Raw genomic sequence first — 27,676 nt, 5'->3', positions numbered from 1 at the left:
GAAGCCACCTTCTCCCTGCCTGCAAAGAGGTCTAAACTGAGCTCCCGTCAAACCTGCCTCCCTGCGGCCTCAAGTTCTTAAAGGAGGAGCACATCCCAGGCCCATATTATGTGTAATGATGAATTCTATGAGAACTTGTCTGAGACACCTCTGGGGCCCAGAAAAATCTGGAGGAAAGCAGTGTTATAAAGACTTGAATAATTTATAGAGTTGGGGATGGAAAGGACAGACAGCTTCGACAGTGCATGCGTGTGTGCTAAGTAGCTTCAGTCCTGTCCAACTCTTTGCGACACTGTAGACCGTAGCCCCCCAGGCTCCTCTCGCCATGGGATTCTCCAGGCAAGAATACTGGAGTGGGGTTGCAGTGCCCTCCTCCAGAGAATCTTCCCAGCCCAGCGACTGAACAGTAGAGGCACCCTTTCCCACCTCCATTTCTTTTTGTTCACCAGTAGATGCCTCTCAGGCTTCAGCTTTACTTTCTCTGCATTCATTCTGTAACTTAAAAAAAAAAAAATGCTTCCACAATCAATAAGCTATGGGATTTGCCTGAGTCTGGACTCTCAACCTCTCTTAAACAGAAGGGAGTAGACCAGACTCCTGCCTTCAGGGGAGGGGTATTCCAAAAATAGGTTGGGACACTGAGGCACTTGCCTGCCCTTGGGGACCTGCCTTTGTCTATTTTTAAAATTTTTAAAAAGCCTTTACTGAAGTATAGTTGAGTTATAATGTTGTGTTAATTTCTGCTGTATAGCAAAGTGACTCAGTTGTACACATATATAGGTGTATATATATTTTTTCATATTATTTTCCATTATGGTTTATACAGGATAGCGAATGTAGTTTCCTGTGCTAAAGAGTAGGACCTTGCTGTTTATCCGTCCTACATATAATAGTTTGCAGCTGCTGTTCCCAAACTCCCAGTCCTTCCTTCCCTTACCCCTCCCCCTTGGCAAGCACCAAGGGGTTCTCTCTGTTGTCTCTCTCTGCCAGTGAGTCTGTTTCTGCTTCATAGAAATGTTCATTTGTGTCATATTTAGATTCCACATATAAATGATATCATGTGGTATTTGTCTTTCTCTTTCTGACTTGCTTCACTTAGTATGATGATCTTTAGGCCCATCCATGTTGCTGCAAATGGCATTATTTCATTCTTTTTAATAGCAGGGTTCCATATACACAATCACATTTATCCATTCATCTGTAGATGGACATTTATGTTATTTCCATGTCTTGACTATTGTAAATAGTGATGCTATGAACATAGGGGTGCATATAACTTTTGAACTGTAGTTTTGTCTGGGTATATGCCCAGGAGTAGAAATGTTGGCTCATATGGCAACTCTATTTTTAGTTTTCTGTGAAACCTCCATGCTATTTTCCATGGCGGCTGCACCAACTTACATTCCCACCAACAGTGTAAAGTCGTTCCCTTTCTCCATACTCTCTCCAGTATTTATTATTTGTAGACTTTTTAATGATGGCTATTCTGACACGTGTGAAGCAGTACCTCATTATACTTTTGATTCGCATGTCTGTAATAATTAGCAATGATGAACATCTTTTCATGTGCCCATTGGCCATTTGTATGTCTTCTTTGGAAAACTGTCTATTAGCTCTTCAGCCCATTTTTCTGTTGAGTTGGATTTTGTTGTTATTTTTATTGAATTATATGAGTTGTTTGTATATTTTAGAAATTAAACCCTTATTCGTCACATCATTTACAAATACTTTACCCCAGTTCATGACTTGTCTTTTCATTTTGTTTATGGTTTCCATTGCTGTGCAAAAGCTTAAAAATTTGCTTAGGTCCCATTTGTTTGTTTTTGCTTTTATTTCTATTGCCCTGAGAGACTGATCTAAGAAAACATTGGTATGACTTGTCAGAGAATGTTTTGCCTATGTTTTTAGGAGCTTTATGGTGCTTTTTCTTATTTAAGTCTTTAAGCCTTTTAGAGTTTACTTTTGTGTATGGTATAAAGGTGTGTTCTAACTTCATTGATTGACATGTGGTGGTTCAACTTTTCCAACTGCCCTTGAAGAGACTATCTCTCCCTTATTGTATATTCTTGCCTCCTTTGTCAAAAATTAATTGTCCATAGGTGCATGGTTTTATTTCTGGGCTCTCTTTTCTGTTCCATTGTTCTATATGTCTGTTTTTGTGCCAAGACCACACTGGTTTGATTATTGTAGCTTTGTAGTATTGTCTGAAGTCTGGGAGAGTTATGCTTCTCGCTTTGTCTTTTCCCTCAGGATTGCTTTGGCAATTCTGCATCTCTTATGGTTCCATATAAATTTTAGGACTATTTGTTCTAGTTCTGTTTGAAAAAAAAAGTCACAAAAATTTGATGGGGATCGCATCAAATCTGCAGATTGCATTGGGTAGTGTGGCCATTTAAACAATATTAATTCTTCCAGTCCAAGAGCATGGGCTATCTTTCCATTTCTTTGAATCATCTTCAGTTTATTTTATTAATGTTTTGTAGTTCTCAGCATATAAGTCTTTCACCTTGGCGAGGTTTATTTCTTGTCTTAGTTATCAAAGATTATAAGTGTATAATATGGAGAAGTATAGAACAAAATACAGTTATTAGAGGGCAGTTGCTCCGCAGTATTGTGGTGGCCTCTGGCACCCATCAACACGAATCAAGCACAGATGTACATGTGTCCCCTCCCTCCTGAACCCCCCTCCCATCTCCCTGTCTGTCCCACCCCTCTAGGTTGTCACAGAATACTGGGTCGAGCTCCCTGTTTTACACAGAAAATTCTCCCGTGCTGTCTGTTTTACATATGGTAACACATATATCTCCATGCCATTCGCTCAAGTTGCTGCACTCTCTCCTTCCCCCACCGTGACCACAAGTCTGTTGTCGATATCAGCATCTCCATTGCTGCCCAGCAATTAACGCATGCATGCGGAATCTAGAAAGATGGTACTAATGACTCTGTTTGCAGGTGTATTTCTAAGTATTTTTGATGCAGTTTTAAGAGGGATTGTTTACATTTCCTTTCCGATACTTTACTGTGAGTGTGAAGAAATGCAATTGATTTCTACATGTTAACCTTATAGCCTGCTACTTTGCTGTGTTCATTTATTGGTTCCAGTAGTTTTTGCGTGTTGTCTTTGGGTTTTCTATGTATAGAAAAATACGACCACTTCCCAGATCTGTGTCTCATCTTTGTGTGGGGGCCATGCTAATGCTCTGTGTATCATTCCAATTCCAACACATGCGCTGCTGAAGCCAGCTCCTGCCTTTGTCTTGAGGGTAAAGTTTAAAGCCTTCCTAGCTGGGACAGTCTAACCTTCAGGCTCCTGTGTCGCTGCTGCCCTTCAGGCTTGGAGCTCCGGGAAATCCAAATGGATTGCTTACCCTAGAGCCCCGCCCACCCTCCCGTGTACCGTGTCTCCTCTATGCCTCTTTTCAACCTGGCCTTTCCCTGGAATGCCCTTGCTCTCCATCCTCCTGGCTGAATTCTGCCTGTGTCCAGCTCAGTTGCCATCCCCTCATAAAGCCTGCTTGCTTTCTTCCTGTGGGACACTACCTTCCCACAGGACCCTGGCACACCCATTCTCGGGGCCCACTGTGGATGAGTCTGTCCTCTCTACTAGACAGCTGCTAGGGCAGGTCTGCTGATTCCTTCCTTTCCCCCGTCCTGCCAGCCTCCTAACCCAGATTCACTCCCAGGCCTGCACAGAGAATGGTCAGTAAATCTCTTTGAATGATATCCCAGGTCCTTTAGAAGCATCCCATGAGTCATGAATGTGCCACATTCTGCTTGGACCCTAGTAAACACCTCCATCAGTCCCTGAAGGACCCTCTGTCCCCATAATCTGGTTCCCGCTTGGGACATTATCACTGTCCATGTAGTTAGCCTGTGGCTCTGTACACCACTGCCCTGGGCCCACACCTCCCAGCCAGCACCTCAGAGGAGCTGGGTTCTGCAGTACACATGTGCACACACCCCATATATTCTAGCCTACAGTGTGAACCCAGCATGTCCATGCTGTGCACACCATTCTCCAGGCCACTGTGATCAAATCCCCCTTGAGGCTTTATGACCAGGATCAGCCCAAATGTCCTGCATCAGGTGCTAAGCTTACCTCACAGCTGTCATGCCGCTGACACAGGACACACTCCACCGGAGTCACACACTGCATAGACCACGCAATTGTGGAGAGGGGAGCCTATAAGCTGCCATTCGAACCAAGACACTGGGACAATAAGCCAAATATCCCTTCCCTAACCTGCTCTTCCACACAGGCAAAACATCTGTACAATTGATATACATAGGGCCCACGAGTATTATTTACACCACATATATCAGGAGTTTATGTGTTTGCATAAACTCACTGTTTGCACACACATATGCACCACTCTTATGGCAGAAAGTGAAGAGGAATTAAAGAGCCTTTTGATGAAGGTGAAATAAGAGAGTGAAAAAGCTGGCTTAAAACTCAACATTCAAGAAATGAAGATCATGGCATCCGGTCCCATTACTTCATGGCAAATAGATGGGGAAACAATGGAAACAGTGAGAGACTTTATTTTCTTGGGCAACAAAATCACTGTGGATGGTGACCGCAGCCTTGAAATTAAAAGACGCCTGCTCCTTGGAAGAAAAGGAATGGCAAACCTAGATAGCATATTAAAAAGCAGAGACATCACTTTGCCTACAAAGGTCCATCTAGTCAAGGCTATGGTTTTTCCAGTGGTCATGTATGGATGTGAGAGCTGGAAAGTAAAAAAGGCAGAGCACTGAAGAACTGATGCCTTTGAACTGTGGTGTTGGAAAGACTCCTAAGAGTCCCTTGGATAGCAAGGAGATCAAACCAGTCATTCCTAAAGGAAATCAACCCTGAATATTCATTGGAAGGATTGATGATGAAGCTGAAGCTCCAGCACTTTGGCCACCTGATGCAAAGAGCTGACTCATTGGAAAGACCCTGATGCTGGAAAAGATTGAAGGCAGGAGGAGAAGGGGAGGACAGAGGATGAGATGGCTGGTTGGCATCACTGACTCAATGGACATGAGTCTGAGCAAACTCCAGGAGGTGGTGAAGAACAGGGAAGCCTGGCGTGCTGCAGTCCATGGGGTCACAGAGTTGGACACAACTGAGCAGCTGAACAACCACAAGAGGCACACGTACACGCAGGCTTACCGAGAACAGCCTACAGAACACCTGCGTGTTACAGGGAGGCAGCCCGCCACACCTTCCCCTGCCACAGTCGCATCCTGTGCCTCTGCCCCCTCCACGTTGTGCTCACACACACTACATAATCATGAAGACCCCTCTCCCCACCAGCATGGGATTTCCCAGCAGTTTAGAGGCAATGGTTTTTGGCACTTTTTTAAAACCATTAAGGAAATCATGAAACCTAATGCAGAGCAGTTGGGGCCATATGCTGTCAGTGTTTGTCCAGGAGGTCCCGAAGATTCTAGCTGACTTTGCAGGGACTTTGTCTGACTCTGTCCACGGAGGGAGTCGGGCCCAGAAGGCCAGTAAGAGATGACCTGATCCTCTGTGGCCAGAATCACTCCCACGCCCAGGCCCTCAGGAAGTGCCCGAGTGCTTGCCAAGGCTCAGTCCTGGGAGAGCAGGAGCAGGAAAGGGAGGCTGTCGTAGGAAGCTGCTTTCTCTTAACTAAGAGCTGAGGCCTGTGTGTGATGTTGTGAGCATCCCCAGGCAGCAGCAGCAGCAGCATCCCTGTAACCAGCTTTCTCTCTTTCAGACAATGTATACTATGATGGGTCTTGGCACAGTCCCCAGTCTGACTCTCACTCCCACTACCTGTTATTCCACCTTAGCTTGGTCCCATCAAGCCTTGAAGGCTTCTGATTTATTTTTAATATTTATTTATTTGGCCGCACTGGTCTTAGTTGTGGCATGTGAACAATTAGTTGCAGAGTGTGGGATCTAGTTCCCTGACCAGGGATTGATCCCCAGAGCCCCTGCTTTGGGATCGTGGACCACCAGGCAGTTCCAAACGTTGAAGGCTTTTGGACTTCAGGAGCGTCCTAACAAGATACAAATGCCCCCAAGAGTTCCCACCGTAAGCCCCTAGTAGCCATTCTTGCCTCCACCGTCAGCATACATTTAACAACAAATCTGTAGAGAAGCACCCAGGGCAGGGCCTGGCACATGGTAGGCCCTCAGGACACTGGGGTCCCTGTCGCACTGCTGCCCTGTTTGCAGGCAAGGCGGCCAGGTCTAGAGGAAAGAGACTGGGCTGTGGAGTCAGTTGGCCACTTTCCCACAGCATGACTAAGAGCAAGTGACCTCTCTAGCCCAATTTTCCCTTTCTCTAGGATGGTTCTCTCTCTAGGAAGGTCATTCCTTCCCTGCGAGCCTGTTAGTGCCTGGCACGGGCTGGCACCAAGGGGTTGGTTAAAAATCTGAGTCTCCCTCCTCCTGTCTCCAGCACTGGGGATCGGTCAGTCTGTCCTAAGCCGGTGGCTCAGTCCTGTCTGTAGGCGTGAAGGGGCGTGGACAGGGGTAAGGACCAGAGGCCCCGCTCCCCCTTCTTCAGGTCCTTCCCACTATGCATATACCTTTGTGCAAGAGCTTTCCCAGGAATTTTAGATTTGGGAGCCTCCTGATAAGATACAAATACCTCTCAAGAGTGTTCAATAAGCTCTTATCAGCCTGTGATGCCTTCTTGGAGCTCACGAGAGGGAACAGTTGGAGAAGAGGAAGGGGCTATAGATAGGACAAAGGCATCAACAGAGAGAAGAAAAACCTGGTTTTGCCAGTTGAGTCTCCAGGAGGACCCCAGATTCTGCAGCCAGCAAGTGAACATAGCCTGAACTTGACTCTAAATATCCTCTTTTGGCCACACTCACTGTGTCTCAAGTCTTCCTGAAGTGTCTTGGTATCTGTTTGGGAACTGTTAGGAGGTGTCTGTGCTCCTCTAGGGAGACCTGAGGGGTCAGTTATGTAGCATATTTATGCAAATTAGAAAATGAAACACCCCTTTATCAAGACAGTCTATTGGCATCTGCCAAAAAACTGATGTAATAAATACACAAGCTGTAGGGACTGCCATTTGAGTGGCTCCTGAGGGTTGTGCAGTGCACAGCCTGAACAACTGTACGGAGCAGCCTCCGGTCACTGGTAGCCTACTCATGTTGCACCGATACAGGGTTTCCAGGCCTAACCTTCAGCCTCTCTCCAACTATATCCCCCGGGGGGCCAGATAGAATAACTCAGCCACACAGGCCCTCTGCGTTCGTTATCCACTTGGCACAGGGAAACAGGAATGGGAATGGGTGTGACAAGAGGCCTCCATCCCCCTCCCCCTCTCATTTCTCTGGCCCTCCGCTCCTCATGCCTTATGCAGAGTTTCTCTTCCCTGGCGTGCACTGGCTGTCAGTTGCTGCTTTATCAGTTACACACTAATTAGGTCCAGTGAGGTTTGCTCTGCACTGGAGGGGCCTCTGTGGCTGGTGTTCAGTCCAGGCTGTTCTCTTTGCCTTTGGACCTCGTGTCACTCTTTCTCCCTGGAAAATCACGCATGAGTCTCCGCACCTGGGGGTCCCACTGCCTGAGCCCTTCGAGCTGATCGAGTAAAGCTTTAGCTGCTGCTCCCCATTGCTTGCATTACTGCCTGAACCATCCCCCCACCCCATCCTGCCATCCATGGAAAAATTGTCTTCCACAAAACAGGTCTCTGGTGCCAAAATTTGAGGCCAATACTGTAAACAGTGAAGTGCATTCCACATGTGTGCTTCTGGTATTGGTGTGACATTGGGCACCAAATCAGCCTGGTGGGTGACCCTGAAGCTCTAGAAAGAGCATGGGAGACAGGGAAACAGGAGAAACCAGAGGATTGGGGAGGCCACTGCAGAACATCTGGAAGTAAGGAGGGACCTAGCCTGCAACTTCTCCTGCCACAGCCTCATCATCTGCCTCACCCTGCTCCCCCACTAAAGGATAAACTCCATGAGAGTAGTGTATGCGTGCATGCCAAGTCACTTCAATTGTGTCCAACTCTTCGCGACCCTATGGACTGTAGCCCACCAAGCTCCTCTGTCCAAGGGATTCTCCAGGCAAGAATACTGGAGGGGGTTGCCATGCCCTCCTCCAGGGGATCTTCCTGACCCAGGAATCGAACCCACATCTCTTATATCTCCTGCATTGGCAGGTGGGTTCTTTACCACTAGCGCCACCCAGGAAGCCCCATGAGAGTAGGGACATGCTCTGCTTTGCTCACCCAGTGTCCTCTGGCCTAGCACAGTGTCAGGCATGTTCTAGTGCTTCCAAAACATTTCCTGAATGAGTGAATGAATTTGATCCCTATGCAATGAGCGCGGGCTGTGGTCAAGGTTCCATGCCAGGACTGGGGCCACGGGGCTGAGGAAACAGACCGAGTCTTTACACTCATGGGATTTACGTGAGGATGAGAATTCTAGGAGAATGAGAGCTGATTTTAATTCATCACAATTGTGATAAGTGCCACCAAGGAGCCGGTAACAGAAGCCTACTCTTGAAGTGGGAAGACGGGAAGGTAAAGAACATGGGAGCTGAAGGCCCCCTTGCGCTGCGTGCTTAGTCACCCAGTCGTGTCCAACTCCCCATGGACTGTAGCCCCCCAGGTTTCTCTGGCCATGGGATTCTCCAGGTGAGAATCCTGGAGTTGGTAGCCATACCCTCCTCCAGGAAGGGCTCCCCTTAGGTCGCATCTAATTTAGCGTGATGGTTAGGGAGTCATGGCCTGTCACCACACCGGATCTGTGGTAGATGCTCAACAAGCGTTTGAGAGGACTTCCCTGCAAGTCCAGTGGTTAGGACTCTAGGCTTCCACTGCAGGGGGCATGGGTTCAGTCCCTGGTCAGGGAACTAGATCCAGCATGCCACACGGCATGGTCAAAAAGGTGGTTGAGTACTGAATGGGTAAACGAATGAGGCTGGGTCACCGTGAGCCAGTGTCTTTGACTCACGGAAACCCACGTACTCTGATGCCAGGTCCAGGGCCCTTTCTTGCCTAAACCATCCCTACTCCTCTAGCAAGAAGACCTGGGGGCCACGCTGACTTCCCTGCCTTCCTGTCCCAGAGTCCTCTCTGCTGAGCCCCATGGGCCTGTAGAGCATGACCACCCCCTCGGCCTGGACCTAGGGAACCCAGTTCACTCCATTTACACTGCCTCCTACCAACAGAACATGTTGAAGGGGACCCTGAGGTGAACTTGCCCAACTGCCTACCCCTTTTGTGTGAGGGAGGGTCAACCACTTTCCATCCTTCTCCTCCTTTCATTCCAAGAAGTACTCATTAACCTCCTGCCCATTGCAAGGAAAATGGATGATCAACACAAGGCGCCCAGCTGTTGACGAATTTTCCCAAATAGGGCAGAACTACAAAGCAGCATATTGCAGGAGAGAAAATTCAGTAAACAGTATTTGAAACAAATGTAATAGAACATATAACTCATTACCCACCGGGGTCCAGACCCCTGCTGCCACGTTGCACAAGGAAGCAGGTGGAAGGCGGGGAGGAGATCTGCAACTCTGCAGCGGGACCAGCTCCGGGGCTTCCGTTCAGCCAGCCGCTCTTTCAAATCAAGTTCAAGGTGTTAATAGCCTAGGCTGCATCTATAATGAACATGCCTTAGGATTGGAGGAAGAATTCTCATCCATCCTCCATTTGCAGAGTGAAGACACTGAGCAGGACAGGCAGGCTTCCCCCTACAGGAGCTGGAACCCTGGGAGCCTGCCTCTGGGAGGTGGAGGGCTGCCCTTTCCTGGACAGGGGGAAGGGGTGTTGGGAGTGGGCTCCGCAAGTGTAATGGGGATAAGTAACAATTCAAGAAACACCCAGATATCAACTTCCAGGTGTTGAGAAAGAGCAAGTGTCTCAGCTTGGCAGGTGGCCTTCCCTCAAGGTCAGGGCCATGTCCTTTGGATGCTCTGTGCTTAAGTGGTGGGCGTGCCATCAATAGGAGTGAGCAAGGGCAGCACAGGCTACCCCAGAGTTTTACCACATCTAGGCTGTTCGCATACTGTGCTGACATAAGAGCCGGGAGATTCAAGTTCCAAAGCCATCCCTCCCAGCATTGGCTGTGTGACCTTGGGCAAGTTGCTTTCCCTCCCTTGGCCTCAGTTTCCTCACCTGTAAAACAAGGCAGCCAAACCAAGTGATTTGCAACATCTTTTCCAGTTCTGGTACAAGGAGCTATCACCCCACTGAGAATCTAGAATTGAATCTAATGAGATCCTGGTTCCCTGAGCTTACAGCCCATGGCAGAGGCAGGATATGTGACCAATCCCAGGCCATGCATTAGCAGCATTGGTGGCCACCCAGCTGGTGTGATTCTTCGATTCCAGGAGGGCTCCCTACTCTGGGCCTGCATTCCCATCATTCCTCACTTCTTCGGGTTAAGACCCCCTCCTGCAGGCAAGATGCTCAGAGAGGCAGAGCTACAGGGTCCTTAGAGATGATCCAGCCACTTGTTCCCAACTAGACATGTACAGAAGCTGCAGCAGGTTGCCAGGAGCGATTCTGAACATTTTACAAAGCCTACAGGCAATTTTCCATTACCTAGGATGAAGCTCACTAAAACACCAAGGTTTTTCTTCTGCTGTTAATTAGAATTAAATTAACTCTATGTGATCTTCCAGGTGAGCGTAGGTTAATCAGAAGCCCTGATTGGTTGTCGGTGACATCATAGGAATTTCTAGGTCATGGTTGGTGGACAAGATGCTGCCACCAGCATCTGCCGGCCTGTGGTCACTGGCCAAATTGCACCTGTTCAGTACGTGACTGGCCTGGGACACCAGCGCGGAGTGACAGCAGGGTCTCTCAAATTGAGAGAGCTTTGCAGACAGGGGACACCCACAAGGCTTCTTGATGGTGAAAAGTTGGGGAGACTGATTTCAACAGCTGCCTGTAATTAATAAAGAAACCAAGACCTGTATGTTACCTAGTGTGAACATGAGTCGATCAGAACAGAAGATAGTTTTCCAGCAGTAAATGTGCTTAGTTGCTGTTGTGTCCAACTCTTTGTGACTCCATGGGCTGTAGCCCACCAGGCTCCTCTGTTAATGGGATTCTCCAGGCAAGAATACTGGAGTGGGTAGCCATTCCTTTCTCCAAGGGATCTTCCTGACCAAGGGATCGAACCTGGGCCTCCTGCATTGCAGGTGGATTCTTTACCGTCTGAACCACCAGGGAAGCCCCTCCAGCAGTAAGGTGTATAGGAATTCTGGATGGAGATTTTGGTGAACAACTTGAATAAAGGCCTTAAGGTACTCCTGGCTGAGGGAGTGAGCAAAGGTGCTAGGCTATGTGAAGCGTGTGAGATGCCAAATGCAACCCCCCCTACTTTCTTGGGTTCTTGTCCTGTCCTTTTTTCCAGAAGGTGAAAAGATCAACAGATGTGGATTCAAGGCTGGTCTGGGCCAGGCACTGGGCTGGGGAAGATGTGGTAGATAAATCCCAGCTCTGCCTCATGGGCCGACTCTGACTTTCAGTCTCTTTCTCATGATGGCGATGAATCTGATCATCTCTAAGATCCTATTCAGCTTGGAGGGTCTTGTCTTCCTGAGTGGATGCACTCGAGGCCAGCAGGGTAACTTTCTGACTGTATGTCTGACCCTCAGCCTGGCTGGGGAGGGTTTGGGCAGGAGGTGGCAGAGTGGGACATGAAGCCACAGACCCGGATCTGGCCCGGCTTTCCATTTGCACAAGAGCTCCCAGGGAGGCCCAGAGTTGGTGTGGCAGCATGGGACTTACCCTTAGACCAGGCAACAGTCTGCTTCCTGTGTGTGATGGGAGCCATAGAACCAGGGCCCCTCACTCATCTGTCCAATAGTATTTATAGAATACTTCCACTCCATGCCAGGGACTGAGCTAGGAATCCTGGGGCAGCCAAGGCAGATAAGATCCCTCTTATCACAAAGCTTCTTAGTCTAACTGGGGGAGCCAGTATATAAGTGGGCAAATAAAAGCATCCAGATGCAAGCATGAGTGTGCCTGTGTGGACACTGCCTGGGAGCTGCCCAAGGGCAGAGACCAGGTCACAGGCTCCTGTGTGTCCCTGGAGCCCACTCCCAGGGCTGGCTCAGAATCAGCCCCCACTCAGCAAACATTTGTTGAATTGCTTGGCATGAGAAAGAAAGCATATGGAGATTGCTCAGTCCTTCTGGTTCTATCCACGGTAGAAGCCAGCATGTACACGCAGACATCTCATTTCAATTAAACAACAGTTATCGAGGGCCCATTACACACCAGAAGGACCCCAAGCTCTGAGAATCTAGATGCGAGTACAGTGAGGTCCTGCTCCCTGAGCTCACAACCCAGGGCAGACGCAGGCATTAAGAGCTAACCAGGAGCCACCCAGCGTGCTAGGACGGTGGTGGCTATGTGTGCACCCAGTTCCTACCAGGGCAGCACAGGTGGGCTGGGGAGGGAACACACAGGAGGGAAGGATGAGGAAGGACTCACAGTTTTATACCCAAATCCACACAGATTGATAGACAGACACCCCCAGAGACAAACGCACACAGAAACTCACAGGTGTGTGCCCTGACTGCCTAAGCATGCATGCATACTAAGTCGCTTCAGTTGTGTCCGACTCTGTGCAACCCCATGGACTGTAGCCTGTCAGGCTCCTCTGTCCATGGGATTTTCCAGGCAAGAATCCTGGAGTGGGTTGCAATTTACTTCTCCAGGGGATTTCCCAACCCAGGGATTGAACCTGTATCTCTTACATCTAACCCTCATTGGCAGGCGGGTTCTTTATCACTAGCGCCACCTGGGAAATGCCTAAGCATGTAGAGGCATAAATAATGACCCCTGCAGGCTCGGGTGGCACACAGGCCATCATGATTAAGGCCTGTTAGCAGTGCCCCAAACTGGGGAGATGAATGTGTAAGAGAATGGCCTATTGGAGGGGGGTGTGTGGCAGTGGGCACCCTGAGAATCGCCAGACCTTGGCCAGGGGATACTTTGAGGTAGGTGGGGCTATTAGTCTAAACCTGAGAAGTTAGGTTGATTATTGGCTTGCTGTGCATGTCCATCACCAGAGACAGCCAATCAATTACATGCCAGGCCTGACCCCGCAGATCAGAGGACAGAAAGTAGGGAATGTGATAAAAAGTTTCCCTGTTAGTATTTGTGCTTATTGAGGAGTTTGAGCCTGGTTGGGTCAGGGCCAAGAGGTGGAGGAGGGGGAGCTGTACCAGGCTCACATTCCTTCAGGGCAGAACCGTGTACTTTAGAAACTGCCTGCTTCCCCATTTGGGTTGTTTTGCCATTCGGAGCTAACAAATGGGAAGTTTGGGGCACTAACAGCATGGGGCATATGGTAGTCCCTCAGCGAGTGGTCATTTTATCCCCCAGAACTGTGGTAAAAGTTCAGGCCTTTTCAACTGGGGTAAGGGGAACCAGGAAGACAGCCTGGAGGAGGTGGCAGGAAGCTGAAACTGGGGGCATGAGGTCACGCGCCCCCTGTGAACACCAGCTCTCCTCTCCTGCACAGGGCCGGCATTTGTTCGAGTAAGAGATGGAGCCCTCTACCAGAGCTGCCTTCTGCTGAAACCGTAGAGGGTTTCATGTATTCGTTTCATAAGAGATACTATTTCTTTGTAGTAATGGTAGTGTTTAGTGTGCTTTCTGCCTGCCAGGCCCTCTTCGATCTGCTTCACGTGCTGTTGTTCAGTCAATAATGCCCAACTCTGCAGCCTCATGGACTGTAGCACATCAGGCTTCCCTGTCCTTCCCCATCTCCCAGAGCTTGCTCAAACTCATGTCCATTGAGTCAGTGATGCCATCCAACCATTTCACCTTCTGTTGCCCCCTTCTCCTGTCCTCAGTCTCTCCCAGCATCAGGGTCTTTCCCAGTAAGATAGCTCTTTGCATCAGGTAGCCAACTACTGGAGCTTCAGCTTCAGTCCTTCCAATGAACATTCAGGGTTGATATCCTTTAGGATGACCTGGTTTGATCTCCTTGAAGTCCAAGGGACTCTCAAAGAGTCTTCTCCAGCACTACAGTTCGAAAGCATCAGTACTTTGGTGCTCAGCCTTCTTTATGGTCCACTCTCACATCTGTACATGTGGAAACTACTGGAAAAACTACAGCTTCATATGTAATAACCACTTTAATCCTCTTAACAATACTATGAAGTAGGGACATTATTATTCCCATTTGACAGATGGAAGAACTGAGTCCCCAAGAGGTTCAGTAAATTGCTCAAGGTCAGGCAGTGAGTCAGTGGTAGCAGCAGGATGGCACTAGAGTCCATTCTCTAACCCCCGGGCTCTGCCACCTTTGTGGGAAGATCTGGTTCTTCCTCCTTCACCCCTCACTGATACACCATGGGGCCCCGGATAAGCCCCTGCCCCGCTCTGTCTCCCTTTCCTTCTCTGGGAAGCAGAAAGTCTTCTCGCCTGGTGACTTCCCAGAGCCGTTGTAAAGCCAGGCTGACTGTCCATAGCCCTGTACAGGCTGCTCTGGGAGAAAATGGGACCTGGTGCAGCCTTCTGGGGACAGATATTCTGAGCTGGGTGCTCTGCATCTTGCCCCCTGGAGCAGGGCAGGGTGGGCAGTCCTCTCAGCCCCGCCAACAGATCCACAATTGGACTCACAAGCCCCTTGAAATCTCCTCAGAGAGCAGGGATTGGAGAACTAATGAGGGTTCCAGGAGAGAAACCCCTTCCTCTTAAAGTAAACTCATGCAAAGAAAATCATAAACTAAGCATGCAATTTACACCCCGGCCAAGGCCCTCAGAGCTTAAACATATTCTTCTGGGATATTTATGCTACTGCTGCTAAGTCACTCAGTCGTGTCTGACTCTGTGCAACCCCACAGACGGCAGCCCACCAGGCTCCCCCGTCCCTGGGATTCTCCAGGCAAGAACACTGGAGAGGGTTGCCATTTCCTTCTCCAATGCATGAAAGTAAAGTCGCTCAGTCGTGCCCGACTCTTAGCGACCCCATGGACTGCAGCCCACCAGGCTCCTCTGTCCATGGGATTCTCCAGGCAAGAGTACTGGAGTGAGTTGCCATTGCCTTCTATTTATAGTCCTGGAGAATTTAGAATTTTTCTGGGTAATGGGAGCGCTAGTAGATTACAGCTGGTCAGGATCAGCCAAAGACTGGCCTGGGAAAGAGTGGGAACCATGGAACCTTCTGGTGTGGGGCTCCACACTTCCCAGTCTCTCCTCCCTGACCCAGCCTGGGCATGTGGGAGCAGAGAGAAGGGCTAGAGAGGAGCCTCTTCACCAAGGGCCAAATAAGATCTCTCTATGACCTGAATGGGGATGAGGCCAACTGCCTGGGACCCTGATAGTTGAGAAGTGAGCTCCCCTACTTCAAGGCTGCTGCTAAGTCACTTCAGTTGTGTCCGACTCTGTGCGACCCCATAGACAGCAGCCCACCAGGCTCCCCCGTCCCTGGGATTCTCCAGGCAAGAACACTGGAGTGGGTTACCATTTCCTTCTCCAATGCATGAAAGTGAAAAGTGAAAGTGAAGTCGCTCAGTCGTGTCCGACTCTTAGCAGCCCCACGGACTGCAGCCTACCAGGCTCCTCCATCCATGGGATTTTCCAGGCAAGAGTACTGGAGTGGGGTGCCATTGCCTTCTCCACTTCAAGGCTATCATTTCACAAATGCTGGAAGTGAGGCTCAGAGAGGGGCAGTAACCTATCGAATGTCACACAGCTAGTGGGGCCCAGGTGAGCTCTGGTGTCCTGGCCCATGCATCAGCATTCCCACAGTAAACCTCAGCACAAGACCTGAGAAGTTAGCTGGAGACACTCCTTGGAGGGGAGACGGTGGGAATTCAGCATCCCAGTCTGTGCACCAGAGCAGATATCCCCAACGAGGGTTCCTGAGTAGTGAAGGCATGTCCTGGGGACTCCGAGAGCCCAGATTCCCTTCCCTCACATTCAAGGCTGCCAATGTCCCCCTTTTAAAAATATATTTATTTGACTGCACCGGATCTTAGTTGTGGCATGTGGGATCTAGTTCCTTGACCAGAGATCGAACCTGGGCCCCCTGCATTGGGAGCACAGAGTCTTAACTGCTGGACCACCAGGGAAGTCCCCCAACACCCTTTTGAAATATCTCCCTTACCCCTCCTTACAACAGACTCCCTCCTCCTGCTACCCCTAGAACATTCCCAGCTCCCATACTCCTCTGCACTCTTGTTCACACCCTTCCCACCTAGACTGCCATTAACCCCACTTCCTTTGATTAACTGAATTCTTCCACCCCTCAAAGCCTCTAAAGTCCCCAGTCTTGGTAGCCCTGTGACTTGCCCTCACTCTGAATGCCTTACTAGAGCTAACAGCCCACCCAAGGAGGTCTGGTGCAGTGGATCCTGTAGAGTGTCACCCAGATACACGATTCAGGATGAAGGCGTGCAGTTTCCTCCCAACTTCAGGAAACTTAGTAGCTCCCAGATGAGTCTCTCTGCAGAAATTGCCTTCCATCAAAGAGCACAGATTCCCCTGAAGTCATGCCCCCTTCCCCAGGGCAGTGGCTACCAATGATTGGTCAGGGGTATGGAGCCTCTGTCTCCCTTTCCCCGGGCAGGACAATTCTAAGGGCCAACCAGCTCCAGAGCTTCCTAGCAGAACAGCTGAGGCTATTGTTGCAACTGTACCAGAGTTCAGTTTCTGTCTGTCCTTCCTCCTTCCCTTTCCCCTCGTAGGGATTGTTCTCAAGAGCCCACTAGTCTCCATTTCAGAGAATGTTTTCCAAGGAAACTGGTTGCCAATGCTAAAAACAGAATGGTTAAGCAGCCAGCTTGGGTTCAAATAGAGATCAACCATAGTTAGCTCCATGACCTGGAATGATGCTGAGGCTCTAGTTCCTATCGCTTGAGGATATTGTGAAGATTAAATGTAATGATGGTACCTGATATTGAGAAAGTGCTTAATACATATTAGCTGTTATTATTTACATTTAACTTCTTTGAGGTTTGGGTAAATGAAAATAGGCTATTGTTATCTGCTTCAGGGGGCTCGTGGTAAGAATCAAATAAGATTGAGACGCAAAGGGTTAAATTTTGTGCCGGTGTGACCTAATAGAGGTTCAGGGATCAAATTCCTTGAGGGCTTTGCCCACTCTAGAGCAGCCGTCTGGAGGCCTGACCCCTCCCGCAACTGGTGAGAATCATTGTATTGCTTTCCTATCAATACTGTAGCAAATTAGCACAGTACTGGCTTCAAACAAAACAAATGTGCTATCTTAACATTTCTGTAGGTTGGAAGTGCGGTATGGGTCTCACAGGACTAAAGTCAAGGTGTCATCTTGCTGTATTCTGTTCTGGTGGCCCTAGGGGAGAATCTATTTTCTGCTCATTTGGATTTTTGGCAAAATTCAGTTCCTAGGGTTGTGGGACTGAGGTCCCCATTTTCTTGCTAGTTGTAAAATGAAGCCTCTGGCTTCTTGTGTGTGTGTGTGTGTGTGTGTGTGTGTGTGTGCGTGCGAGCGCTCAGTTGCTCAGTCACGTCTGACTCTTTGTGACCCTATAGACTATAGCTTGCCGGGTTCCTCTGTCCATGGAATTTTCCAGGCAAGAAGACTGGCTTCTAGAGACCACTGCATTCCTTGGCTTGTGGCCCCATTCCTCTGTCTTCAAAGTCAATGCAGGCAGGTGGAGGACTTCTCAAGACTATCTTTTTAGTTATCTTCTACCCTTAAGGACTTACATGATCAATTTGGGCCACCCTAGCTAATCAAAGACACGCTCCATCTCAAAGTCCTTAATCATGACTGCAAAGTCCCTTTTGCCATGTAAGGTAACATATTCACAGGTTTCAGGAATTAGAACATGGAGGGGGGGCAGCGGGGAGGTATTATTCTACCTTCCATAGCCACTCATCATGGGATACCTTCTGACCCAAAATCCCCCTCCTCCTTTATCCAGGGGGAGGTCTGTGCAGTTCCCTGTGCGGCGGGGACCTATGGCTCCAACTGCTCGTCTGTCTGTAGCTGTAACAACGGTGGCACCTGCTCCCCAGTTGATGGCTTCTGCACCTGCAAGGAGGGTAATGTGCCTGCTTTCCCATCCCATCCCCTCAGATGTGCACACAGAAGTTGCCCAGGTGGGCTGCCAGCTGCCCACCCACCCACATGCAGAGTCAGGGAGCCTGTATGTCAGGTTCCAGCCAAGGAGACTCATGCCCGGGACTTCAACAGCAGGAATGTAATAAAAGCGATTTGTTACCAGGGTGTTAGAAGAGCTGCAGAGACATGCAAGGGAATGCGAGCAACCCGGAAATTCCTAGCTTCTCTCACAGTTGCTACCACTTCTAGGGTGAGAGGGACGAAGGGAGAAAGTGGAGTTCCCAGAGCCTGTGAGTGAGGGCCACCTGGTAGGGACTGAGACAGGGGCAGAGCAGCTGCAAGATGGTGCTGGAGTACTGAGACAGCCGTCCCCAGAGGCCCTGCTCACAGCAGAGAAAGAAGAGAAGATGCCTGTGCCTCTCCTGCCCCCGCCCTCCCGCCACTGGCCAGGTCTCCCGCTGGCAAGCCCACCTGAGGGCAGCCGCTGGGGTCAGCCCCCTGAGACACAGAACAGGTGAAGAGGGGAAATGGATCTGAGGGGTACAGGCCAGTAAGCAGCCTCAGAATGGGAAACCAGCCTGTTCCCAAGCACAGGGCCCTGCGATAAGCTTCCTGAGTCCACCCTGGGCACAGAGAGGACCCCCACCTCGTTGATGCCCTATTCAGGTAGAACCATCCACCTATAGCAAGAACAGGGAGAACCAGCAGGCAGGAGAGCCAGCTTCTAGCCCCTGTGCTCTCAACAGCCATGCTGTGGTTCCGAGTGGACTCAGCAGGTGGGATGCGTGCTCTACCCAGCTACCAGAGAAGGGGTGGTTTGGGTACATTGTCTTGTACAGAGCCGGGGGAAGTGGGCAGAAAACTGTGCTGACACGTGACAGAGAGGTGACAGCCTTGTTCCTTCCCCTCAGGGTGGCAGGGCCTCGACTGCACCCTGCCGTGTCCCAGCGGGACGTGGGGCCTGAACTGCAACGAGAGCTGCACCTGTGCCAATGGGGCGGCCTGCAGCCCCACAGATGGCTCCTGCTCCTGCACCCCCGGCTGGCTGGGGGGCACCTGCGAACTGCCCTGCCCGGTGAGCGGGGCGGGGAAGGATGGGGGTGACCCAGCAGCCCCTCAGACCTTTTCCCTGTGGTTATTTTGTCCACAGAAGTACAGAGAAGAGCACTGGACCAGCTGATGGAACACCCAGATTTAGATCTCAGCCCCAGTTCTAACCTCTCGGTCCTACTTTCAGCCTCAGCCCTCTCATCTGTAAAATAGTAGATACTGGGGATATGCTGATGTGGAGTCACTTTCCCCAGGGTGCTCTTGATAACCATTATTGACTCTGGCACAGTTACCTGAGCCCAGATGCAACTCCAGAATCCTTCATGACACAGCTGTACAGGACAGCCCTTCCTAATCCATGAGAGTTGCCAGAGTTGATAATGGCTAAGTTTCTTTCTAACTCCAACAGCCTATAATTTTATGATCAAGGTGTGGGAGGACTAAATCAAGCATTATCCAACAATAACCACCTACACTTACTCCCTGGATCTTAGTCTATGATACAAATAAGTTAAAGTAACTGATGGTCTATTGAATGAGTCCTACAGTCCTGGGTTCCAATCCTGGCTTTGCTTCATCCTAGCTATGTTGCCTGGAGCATGTTACTTCACCTCATCTTTAAATTTTGGATATAATGAAACCATCTCATAGAGTTGTTGTGAAGATTAAGAGAGATGAGTTAAATAAGACTCTTGATAGCTAACATTTGAGCACACAACAAACATCGATCGCCACCTTCTTACCCAGTAACGAAGAATAAATCATAATCCTTCTTTATATGTGATCAATGTTCTAAAACTGGCAAAGTGCATTTTCATCTCCAATGTTAATTAATGATCATTATAGCTCTCTGAGAAGTAGGAAAGGACTCTCACTTCCCTCCTTCCAAACTGCGTACTTTGCATAATGCAGCCAAGAAAATTTGGGGAATGACTTCATTGAATCCCCAATTATAAAAACGTGCTTTCACTTTGCCCCGGCCCCAGTTTCTCTGCATCCTTGTTGGGTAGCGGCTCAGTTTTGTCATCAAAATCCCACAGAAGCGTGAGAACCTCTGGGGGTCTAGATCTCACCATTTCTGTCTCCACAGGATGGCACATTTGGGCTGAACTGCAGTGAACGGTGTGACTGCAGCCATGCCGATGGCTGCGACCCCGTCACAGGCCACTGCTGCTGCCTGGCCGGATGGACAGGTAACCCCCTCAACCGCGCCACCTTCCAGCTCCTGGGAAACTGAGCTTTTGGTGTTCTGCTGCCTTTTCTTGACTTTTCCTTCTTTTCTCCTTCACTTTCTCTTTTGATTTCCTAGGAATGCATCTTTCCTTTATCTCCTCTGGGCTTCCGTTCTCCATTCCATTCAAATTAACAAACGTTAATTGAACACCTGTTTTGTACTGGCTCTTTTCTAAGGGCTGGGGACAGACCAGTTTTTAACAAGTCAGACAAAAGTGTGGGTGCTCAGTCTGTGCTTACAGAGGATATGGTGGAGACAGACAAGAAACTTTCGCCTTCGCCCAGGCTTAGACTCCTGGTCCCTACATGTGACCTGGCAGTCCACCCCCTAAATATACTGCAAATCCATCCATCTTTCGCCAGCCACTGCCACTCTGCTTGTACACTGAGCACCACCCCTCACCCGGCACTGCCTCGGCCTCCTTCTTGTCTCTGGGCCTCCCCTTTTGTCCAGCTGCCCCTACTCTGAACATGGTGACCAGATCCGTTCACGTCACATTGAGCCTCAGAATGCCTCAATGGCATCCCATGGCATTTATCCAAATGCCTTCCAGTGACCTGGGGCCCACGTGGTCTGGCCCTTCCTAACTCCTCCACCTCTCTTATGCCCCCTCCCATCACTCACTTTACTTCAGCCACGTGGGCCAACTGTCTCCCTGACTCCAGGCATCAAATGTGCATTCCCTCTGCCTGGATCACTCTTTCTCCTTCTCTTTACCTGATAATACCATCTCATCCATCATATTTCAACTTAAAGATGACTTCCTCTGGGAAGGCTCTATGCTCGGATACCACCACCTCTGCAACCTGGCCAAGATTATGAAAGAACTCCTTTAATTAATTCTCAGAATACCCTACAGTATTTTAATTCTCAGAATACCCTAATAGCAGTACTTACTTCAATTGTCACTGAACTCTGATTGAGTAACTATTTGTTTATTATCTGCCTCCCACATTGACCATCAGTTCTGTGCAGGCAGGGACCAATCCGCCTTGTTCTCCACTGTATCCAGTGACTGTCACACACGGAGAAATGGTTAAGGACACAGAGCTGGAGCCAGGCCACCTTGGGCAAGTCCTTTAACCTCTCAGGGCCTGAATTTTCCATCCATAAGATGCAGATAATAATCCTTATAACTACAGGGTCCTTTGGAAGTTTAGATGAGTTAATACCTGTAAGTGCTAACAGTACCTGGCACAATAGTAGGTGTTCAGTAAGTGTAAGCCACAAACACAATATTAACAACATGTTGCATGAATGAACCCACTGGCCATTCCCAAAGTGGTGGACAGCAAGGAGTGAAAAATACAGGCGTGGCTGGCAGGCTATGTCCTCAGATAAGAATTCACACCAGGCTGCTCAGCAACCTCTTTTCTCCACAACCAAAGTCAAGAACTGGGGGCATTGCTTCCTCTGTAGCATCTTCAATCTGACCCCCTTGTCCTGCCCCTTAGTACAAAGCTAGACTCCACCCTGGTTACCAACACCCTACACTCTTAGCTGGAGTCAAATGGAAATCCACTTTAATTTTTCATTGCCTTAATTTTGAGTGAACTGATAAGATTTTAATGACATCTGGTGCTTAAAAATTCTGTCTGTGATGGACAACCTTTCAGCAAGGTCTCTGCTGTTCTAAAACTAATTTCCCCAAACATGGTCCTGAAGTCATTTCAAAGGAGCAATTGATGTCCTGAAATTTGTTCAAGTAGAAGAAAACCAAGGAAAGATAGGGAGGGCTTGGGGTACAGGCCCCAGCCTCCTACTCAGCGAGCCCTCCCCACCTACCCCTGACCATCTAGCCCCTGGCATACGGCTCGTCCCTTGAGTCAACACTTTTTATTTAGAAATTATCATCGTTTTGGCTGCCCTGGGTCTTCATTGCTGTGTGTGGACTCCTCTTTGCAGCGTGTGAACTCTCTGTTGCAGCACAGGCTTTCTCTAGTTGTGACGCGTGGGCTTAGTTGCCCTGCAGCATGTGGGATCTTAGTTCCCCGGCCAGGGGCCAAACCTCCCATGTCCCCTGCATTGCAAGCTGGGTTCCTAACCACTGGCCCACCGGGACGTCCCTCAACACTTGTTTTTCTTTGTTTTAAGCAAGTGCATGTCTTCTCCCCTCACCCACAGGCTTCTTGACTACCATGATGTCTAATTCACCTTGCCTTGTACATAGTAGCTGCTAATTCAATGTTTATTGAAATAAGTTGAAAGAAACTGGCCTGTAACCATATATGGATTTTCGCCTTGAAGTGAGGAGACCTTGATGATGATCTGCTCCTATCTCCTCCTGCTACACAGGAGGAAAAGGAGCTGTCCAAGGTCTCAGGACATTACTGCCAACAGGAGGCACAGGATCGCACTGTAAAGGGGAACCATTTCTTCATTCAACTAGCATTTATTGACCCAAACCATCACCAAGTCTTTATTTGGCAGCTACCATGTGGCTGGCCCTGAACTAGGCCCAGGAGTAAATGGCAGAATTCAATAATAGTAATAGACCCTGGGCACCTATTGTGTGCCAGACACTGTCCTGGGTGCTAGAGATGCAGAAATGATGATGATGGTTTCCCTGCCTATTGGGAGGACCTGGATAAAGAGTCAGAAGTGTCAATAAACCATGATCCCTGTCTCCCCAGGGCACATACATGAACTATTCAAATGATAGGTAGGGACAAAGCTGTATGCCACTATCAAATATATGCTTGAATCCCTGGGCAGACATCCAGGAAGGTTTCCTGGATGAGGAGGACCTAAAATAGTGCATGAAGAATGTGGGCTGCTGAGTTGCTACTGGCCTTGTGATGTGAACTAGAGGTCACAATACATGGATTCTTAGTCTAGCTGCCCCCATCAATATAGATGTGTAGACAGCCCTGAAAAACAAAACCTCAGATTCTCTAAGGTAAAAAGGAGAGGGCCCCCAAGGGACATTATTATCCCCAGACAGGGCCTGGAGAAGGCAGCTGACTGAAGACACCACGCCTCTTCAGAAGCTGTAGTTCTGAGAGCGCCTCCCTTTAGGCCAAGGCCAGCCGCGCTGACCGCTCCAGTGCAACTGACCTTTAGATTCTTCTCTCCACTTAGGTGCCAATGTCTGACGTTCCAAGGAGGTCTTAGGACATAAAAGAACCTCAAACAAGAGCCTCACCCATGGCACCAGACCTAGAGTAGAATAATTGGCAGACCCAGAACCCAGTGGGCCCTTGCAGCCATCTGCAATCTGAGCATAATCACCTTACACCTTTGATTCTTAATCTCCAAAAAAAAAGGGGACACATTTTTGACATGAAAACATTTTGAGGATCCCAGACAGGAGAGTAGCTATATTTCTAATGTCTACTGATTTGGGGAAAACATGAGAGTGACCGGCTGCCGTGAGTACAGGGGTACTTTTGCATGCATTGTTTTATTAATCGCAGTAATATCAACTCATAGTGTTAGGAAAGAGCTGTATCTGCGTGTGATGCACGTGCCTTGGGCAGCCTAACAAAGAACGCTTGATGCACAGGTGGGATCAGAGGCCCCTGTCCGATAGTGGAACTCTGCCTTAGTCCAGTGCGCCTCCAGAGAGCAGCAGGGCCCCTTGGCCTGCAGTCCGAATCTCACATTTTCAACATCCACAGGCACAAGAATGCCTTGAGGCACATCATGGCTTTTGATTTTGGGTTTTTTTTCTTTTAATATTTATTTATTTTTAATTGATTGATGATTGCTTTACAATATTGGTTTCATTTCTGTCATACATCAACATGAATTAACCATAGGTGTACATATGTCCCCTCCCTCTTTTTTTTTTTTAAATTTTATTTTATTTTTAAACTTTACATAATTGTATTAGTTTTGCCAAATATCCAAATGAACCCGCCACAGGTATACATGTGTTCCCCATCCTGAACCCTCCTCCCTCCTCCCTCCCCATACCATCCCTCTGGGTCCTCCCAGTGCACCAGCCCCAAGCATCCAGTATCGTGCATCAAACCTGGACTGGCAACTCATTTCATACATGATATTTTACATGTTTCAATGCCATTCTCCCAAATCTTCCCACCCTCTCCCTCTCCCACAGAGTCCATAAGACTGTTCTATACATCAGTGTCTCTTTTGCTGTCTCGTACACAGGGTTATTGTTACCATCTTTCTAAATTCCATATATACGCGTTAGTATACTGTATTGGTGTTTTTCTTTCTGGCTTACTTCACTCTGTATAATAGGCTCCAGTTTCATCCACCTCATTAGAACTGATTCAAATGTATTCTTTTTAATGGCTGAGTAATACTCCATTGTGTATATGTACCACAGCTTTCTTATCCATTCATCTGCTGATGGACATCTAGGTTGCTTCCATGTCCTGGCTATTATAAACAGTGCTGCGATGAACATTGGGGTACACGTGTCTCTTTCCCTTCTGGTTTCCTCAGTGTGTATGCCCAGCAGTGGGCTTGCTGGATCATAAGGCAGTTCTATTTCCAGTTTTTTAAGGAATCTCCACACTGTTCTCCATAGTGGCTGTACTAGTTTGCATTCCCACCAACAGTGTAAGAGGGTTCCTTTTTCTCCACACCCTCTCCAGCATTTATTACTTGTAGACTTTTGGATCGCAGCCATTCTGACTGGTGTGAAATGGTACCTCATGTCCCCTCCCTCTTGAATCTCCCTCCCACCTCCCACCTTTTCCCACCCTCTAGGTTATTACAGAGCCCCAGTTTGAGTTCCCTGAGTCATATGGCAAATTCCCGTTGGCTATCTGTTTACATATGTTCATGTATATGCATCCATGCTGCTCTCTCCATTTATCTCAAACAGCGTTGTTTTTTCCTGCCCCAGGTTGCCCTTCAGTCCATTCATGCTATTTGCCACCTCTTGTGAACCTGAAACTCCACTGGGAGAGACCTCCATTGCGGAGTGAAATGTGACCACCAGATTCTCACTGGCATTTCCTGGGAGAATCTCCCCCCACCCTCTTCCCTCCATTGTTCAGTCGCTCAGTTATGTCCAACTCTCTGCGACCCCACGCCAGGCTTCCCTATCCTTCACTATTTCCCGGAGTTTACACAAACTCATGTTCATTGAGTTGGTGATGCCATCCAACCATTTCATCGTCTGTTGCCCTCTTCTCCTCCTGCCCACAATCTTTCCCAGCATCAGGGTCCCTCCATACAGAGGCCAGTTTTCTGCAGAGTGGCATCAGAAGCCCCCACCCTGCTGTAGAATTGAGCTGTCACAGGAGGAAAGCCCAGGGAGGGATAGGGAGCCGGGCTGGGCGGAAGCGCTGGAGGGGAATACAGCCAGTTGATTCCCTCTCCCCCACTCTCTGCCTCTGTTCTGCCCTCTCCCCTTTCCTGCCAGCCCAGGTGGGCTTGTACATTCCAGCCTGCCTCTAAATTGGTCCCACCGCTCTCCTGCTGCTGCTAGGGCCGACTCTGTTCACTGAGCCTGAATGTCTTCCTCCCACTTTCTTTCTCTTTCTCATGATCCCTGTCCTTATATCAAGGCAGACATGCTTTTTAAACTAATTCTGCTCCTCTCTGAGCCTCTGATATTCACCTTCCATGGCCAAGTTGGTCTCCGGGGGCCCCCATGGTCCATTCACCTTGTGCATGTCGGACTAGCAGCCTTTCTGCCTGGGAGGAAGCCCCTCCACAGAGCTGGGTATCCAGCCTCAGGCCTTTTAAAATTCCTTCTCAGCCTGCAGGCTGTAATCACCCCCAACATATATTTCCTTTCTCTCAACTCAAAAAGATTGTGTAGGCCTTGTTCTTCTTTCTGACAGATTCCATCCATTCCCCCTTAGGCCACTGTTTGTCAAACTGAAGGTCATTAAATCAATTTGTTGGGTCACAACTAGCTTTTTTTTTTTTTTTTTCTTAATGAAATAGAATACATCATAGTGCAGAGAAAATATCAGATTGCATCATAGTCAGTGACAGTAAATGTCATTTGCAGAGCACTGGTTTCTATTATTCATATGTATGCACATTTGATATAAAATACATATTACACTGAGGACTATGGTCAAAAGAATCTGAACTCCCACTCTCTGGGCCACTGCCCAGGGGCTGGTTGGCTGGGGCCCTGCAAGGACCAATGGCCCCTGGACTAACATGGGTGAGCATGTAACTCACTCCTAGCTCGTTTAGCACCCCCATCATGGCACTTACTTGCTCCACTAACCTTTGTTGTTCAGTCACTCAGTTGTGTCTGACTCTTTGTGACCCCATGGACTGCAGCACGTCACTAACCTTGGATTTCAGCTAAGATGTCAAAGGCAAAGGAGGCCTTTCATGATCTGACCCCTTCTGATTCCCACAACCTCATCTTTTGCTGTATCCCATCGAGTACTTTATGCTCCAACACACTACGCTATATTATCCTTCAAGGCATGATTCTCTCTCTCGCCTCCTGCTCTTTGCACATAGGATTTCCTTTACCTGTCAATTCTTACTTGGTCTTCAGGACTTATACTTCAGTCATTCGCCTCTTCCTAGAAGCCCTCCCTGCCCATCCAGGCCTCTGTTTGTTCCTCCACATTTCCAGATGTGCTCGCCTCTCCAGCCCACCCCACACCCCTTTCTTAGTGCACCCTCCCCATCATTCTTCCTTTCACCCTCACCCTCACCACTGACCGAGTCTGTCTGGCCCACAGGCATCCACTGCGACAGCACGTGTCCCCCTGGACGCTGGGGCCCCAACTGCTCTGTGTCCTGCAGCTGCGAGAATGGCGGTTCCTGCTCCCCGGAGGATGGGAGCTGCGAGTGTGCCCCGGGCTTCCGAGGACCCCTGTGCCAGAGAGGTAAGGCTGGCCCCCACCCCAAAGACCTTGGACAGCTCTTCCTCCTTACTCCTTCCCAGCTGCAGAGAGGCTGGGCTTACAGAGTTTGGCCCCCATCAAATCCCTTCCTCTAATCCCCTTTCTCCCAACCTTTTCTGTCCCCAAGTTCAGGGCCCAGCCTGACTCCCCTGTAGAAATAGGACCACCCCCACTCCTCCCTATAGAAAGGAACAGGCCCTCCGAGGTGTGGGTGGATGCAACTCTCCCGGTACTTTTGAGAAGCCTCTCTTCTACACTGTGGGGGACTGGACAGGTAGCCAGGCTGGCTGGTGCCCCTTGAGCTGCTGACCACCATCTCCCCTTCACCCCCAGTCTGTGCCCCCGGGTTCTATGGCCATGGCTGCACCCAGCCGTGTCCCCTCTGCGTGCACAGCAGCGGGCCCTGCCACCACATCAGTGGCATCTGCGAGTGCCTCCCTGGATTCTCTGGAGCCCTTTGCAATCAAGGTACTCTCTCCAGGGGTGGGGAGAGGGGTGTTCAGGGAGGGGGGGCAGGGAGACGAGGAATCCTGGGAGGGGAGTAGAAGGGAAGAAAGGTTCAGGATTCTCATCAGGC

General features: G+C 49.2%; 1 protein-coding gene and 1 non-coding gene across 2 annotated transcripts in view; one reads left to right on the top strand and one right to left on the bottom strand.

Annotated features, from left to right (window-relative positions):
- MEGF11 (multiple EGF like domains 11) overlaps positions 1 to 27,676 on the top strand; it is a 389,965-nt gene that overhangs the window by 337,047 nt on the left and 25,242 nt on the right. The window contains exons 11-15 of the mRNA XM_055536753.1: positions 17,870 to 17,990; positions 18,921 to 19,084; positions 20,150 to 20,252; positions 26,935 to 27,081; positions 27,433 to 27,567. Of these exons, the coding sequence (XP_055392728.1) occupies positions 17,870 to 17,990; positions 18,921 to 19,084; positions 20,150 to 20,252; positions 26,935 to 27,081; positions 27,433 to 27,567 (670 nt within the window). The remainder of the gene's footprint in view (positions 1 to 17,869; positions 17,991 to 18,920; positions 19,085 to 20,149; positions 20,253 to 26,934; positions 27,082 to 27,432; positions 27,568 to 27,676) is intronic.
- On the bottom strand, positions 3,140 to 3,246 carry LOC129622157 (U6 spliceosomal RNA). Its single transcript, XR_008699835.1, has one exon. It is a non-coding gene; the product is annotated as a U6 spliceosomal RNA (small nuclear RNA).

Source organism: Bubalus kerabau, chromosome 10 (genome assembly GCF_029407905.1).
Source record: "Bubalus kerabau isolate K-KA32 ecotype Philippines breed swamp buffalo chromosome 10, PCC_UOA_SB_1v2, whole genome shotgun sequence".
NCBI lineage: Eukaryota > Metazoa > Chordata > Mammalia > Artiodactyla > Bovidae > Bubalus > Bubalus kerabau.
Note: the sequence above shows the minus strand (reverse complement) of the source record. Positions and strands in the feature narration are given on the sequence as shown.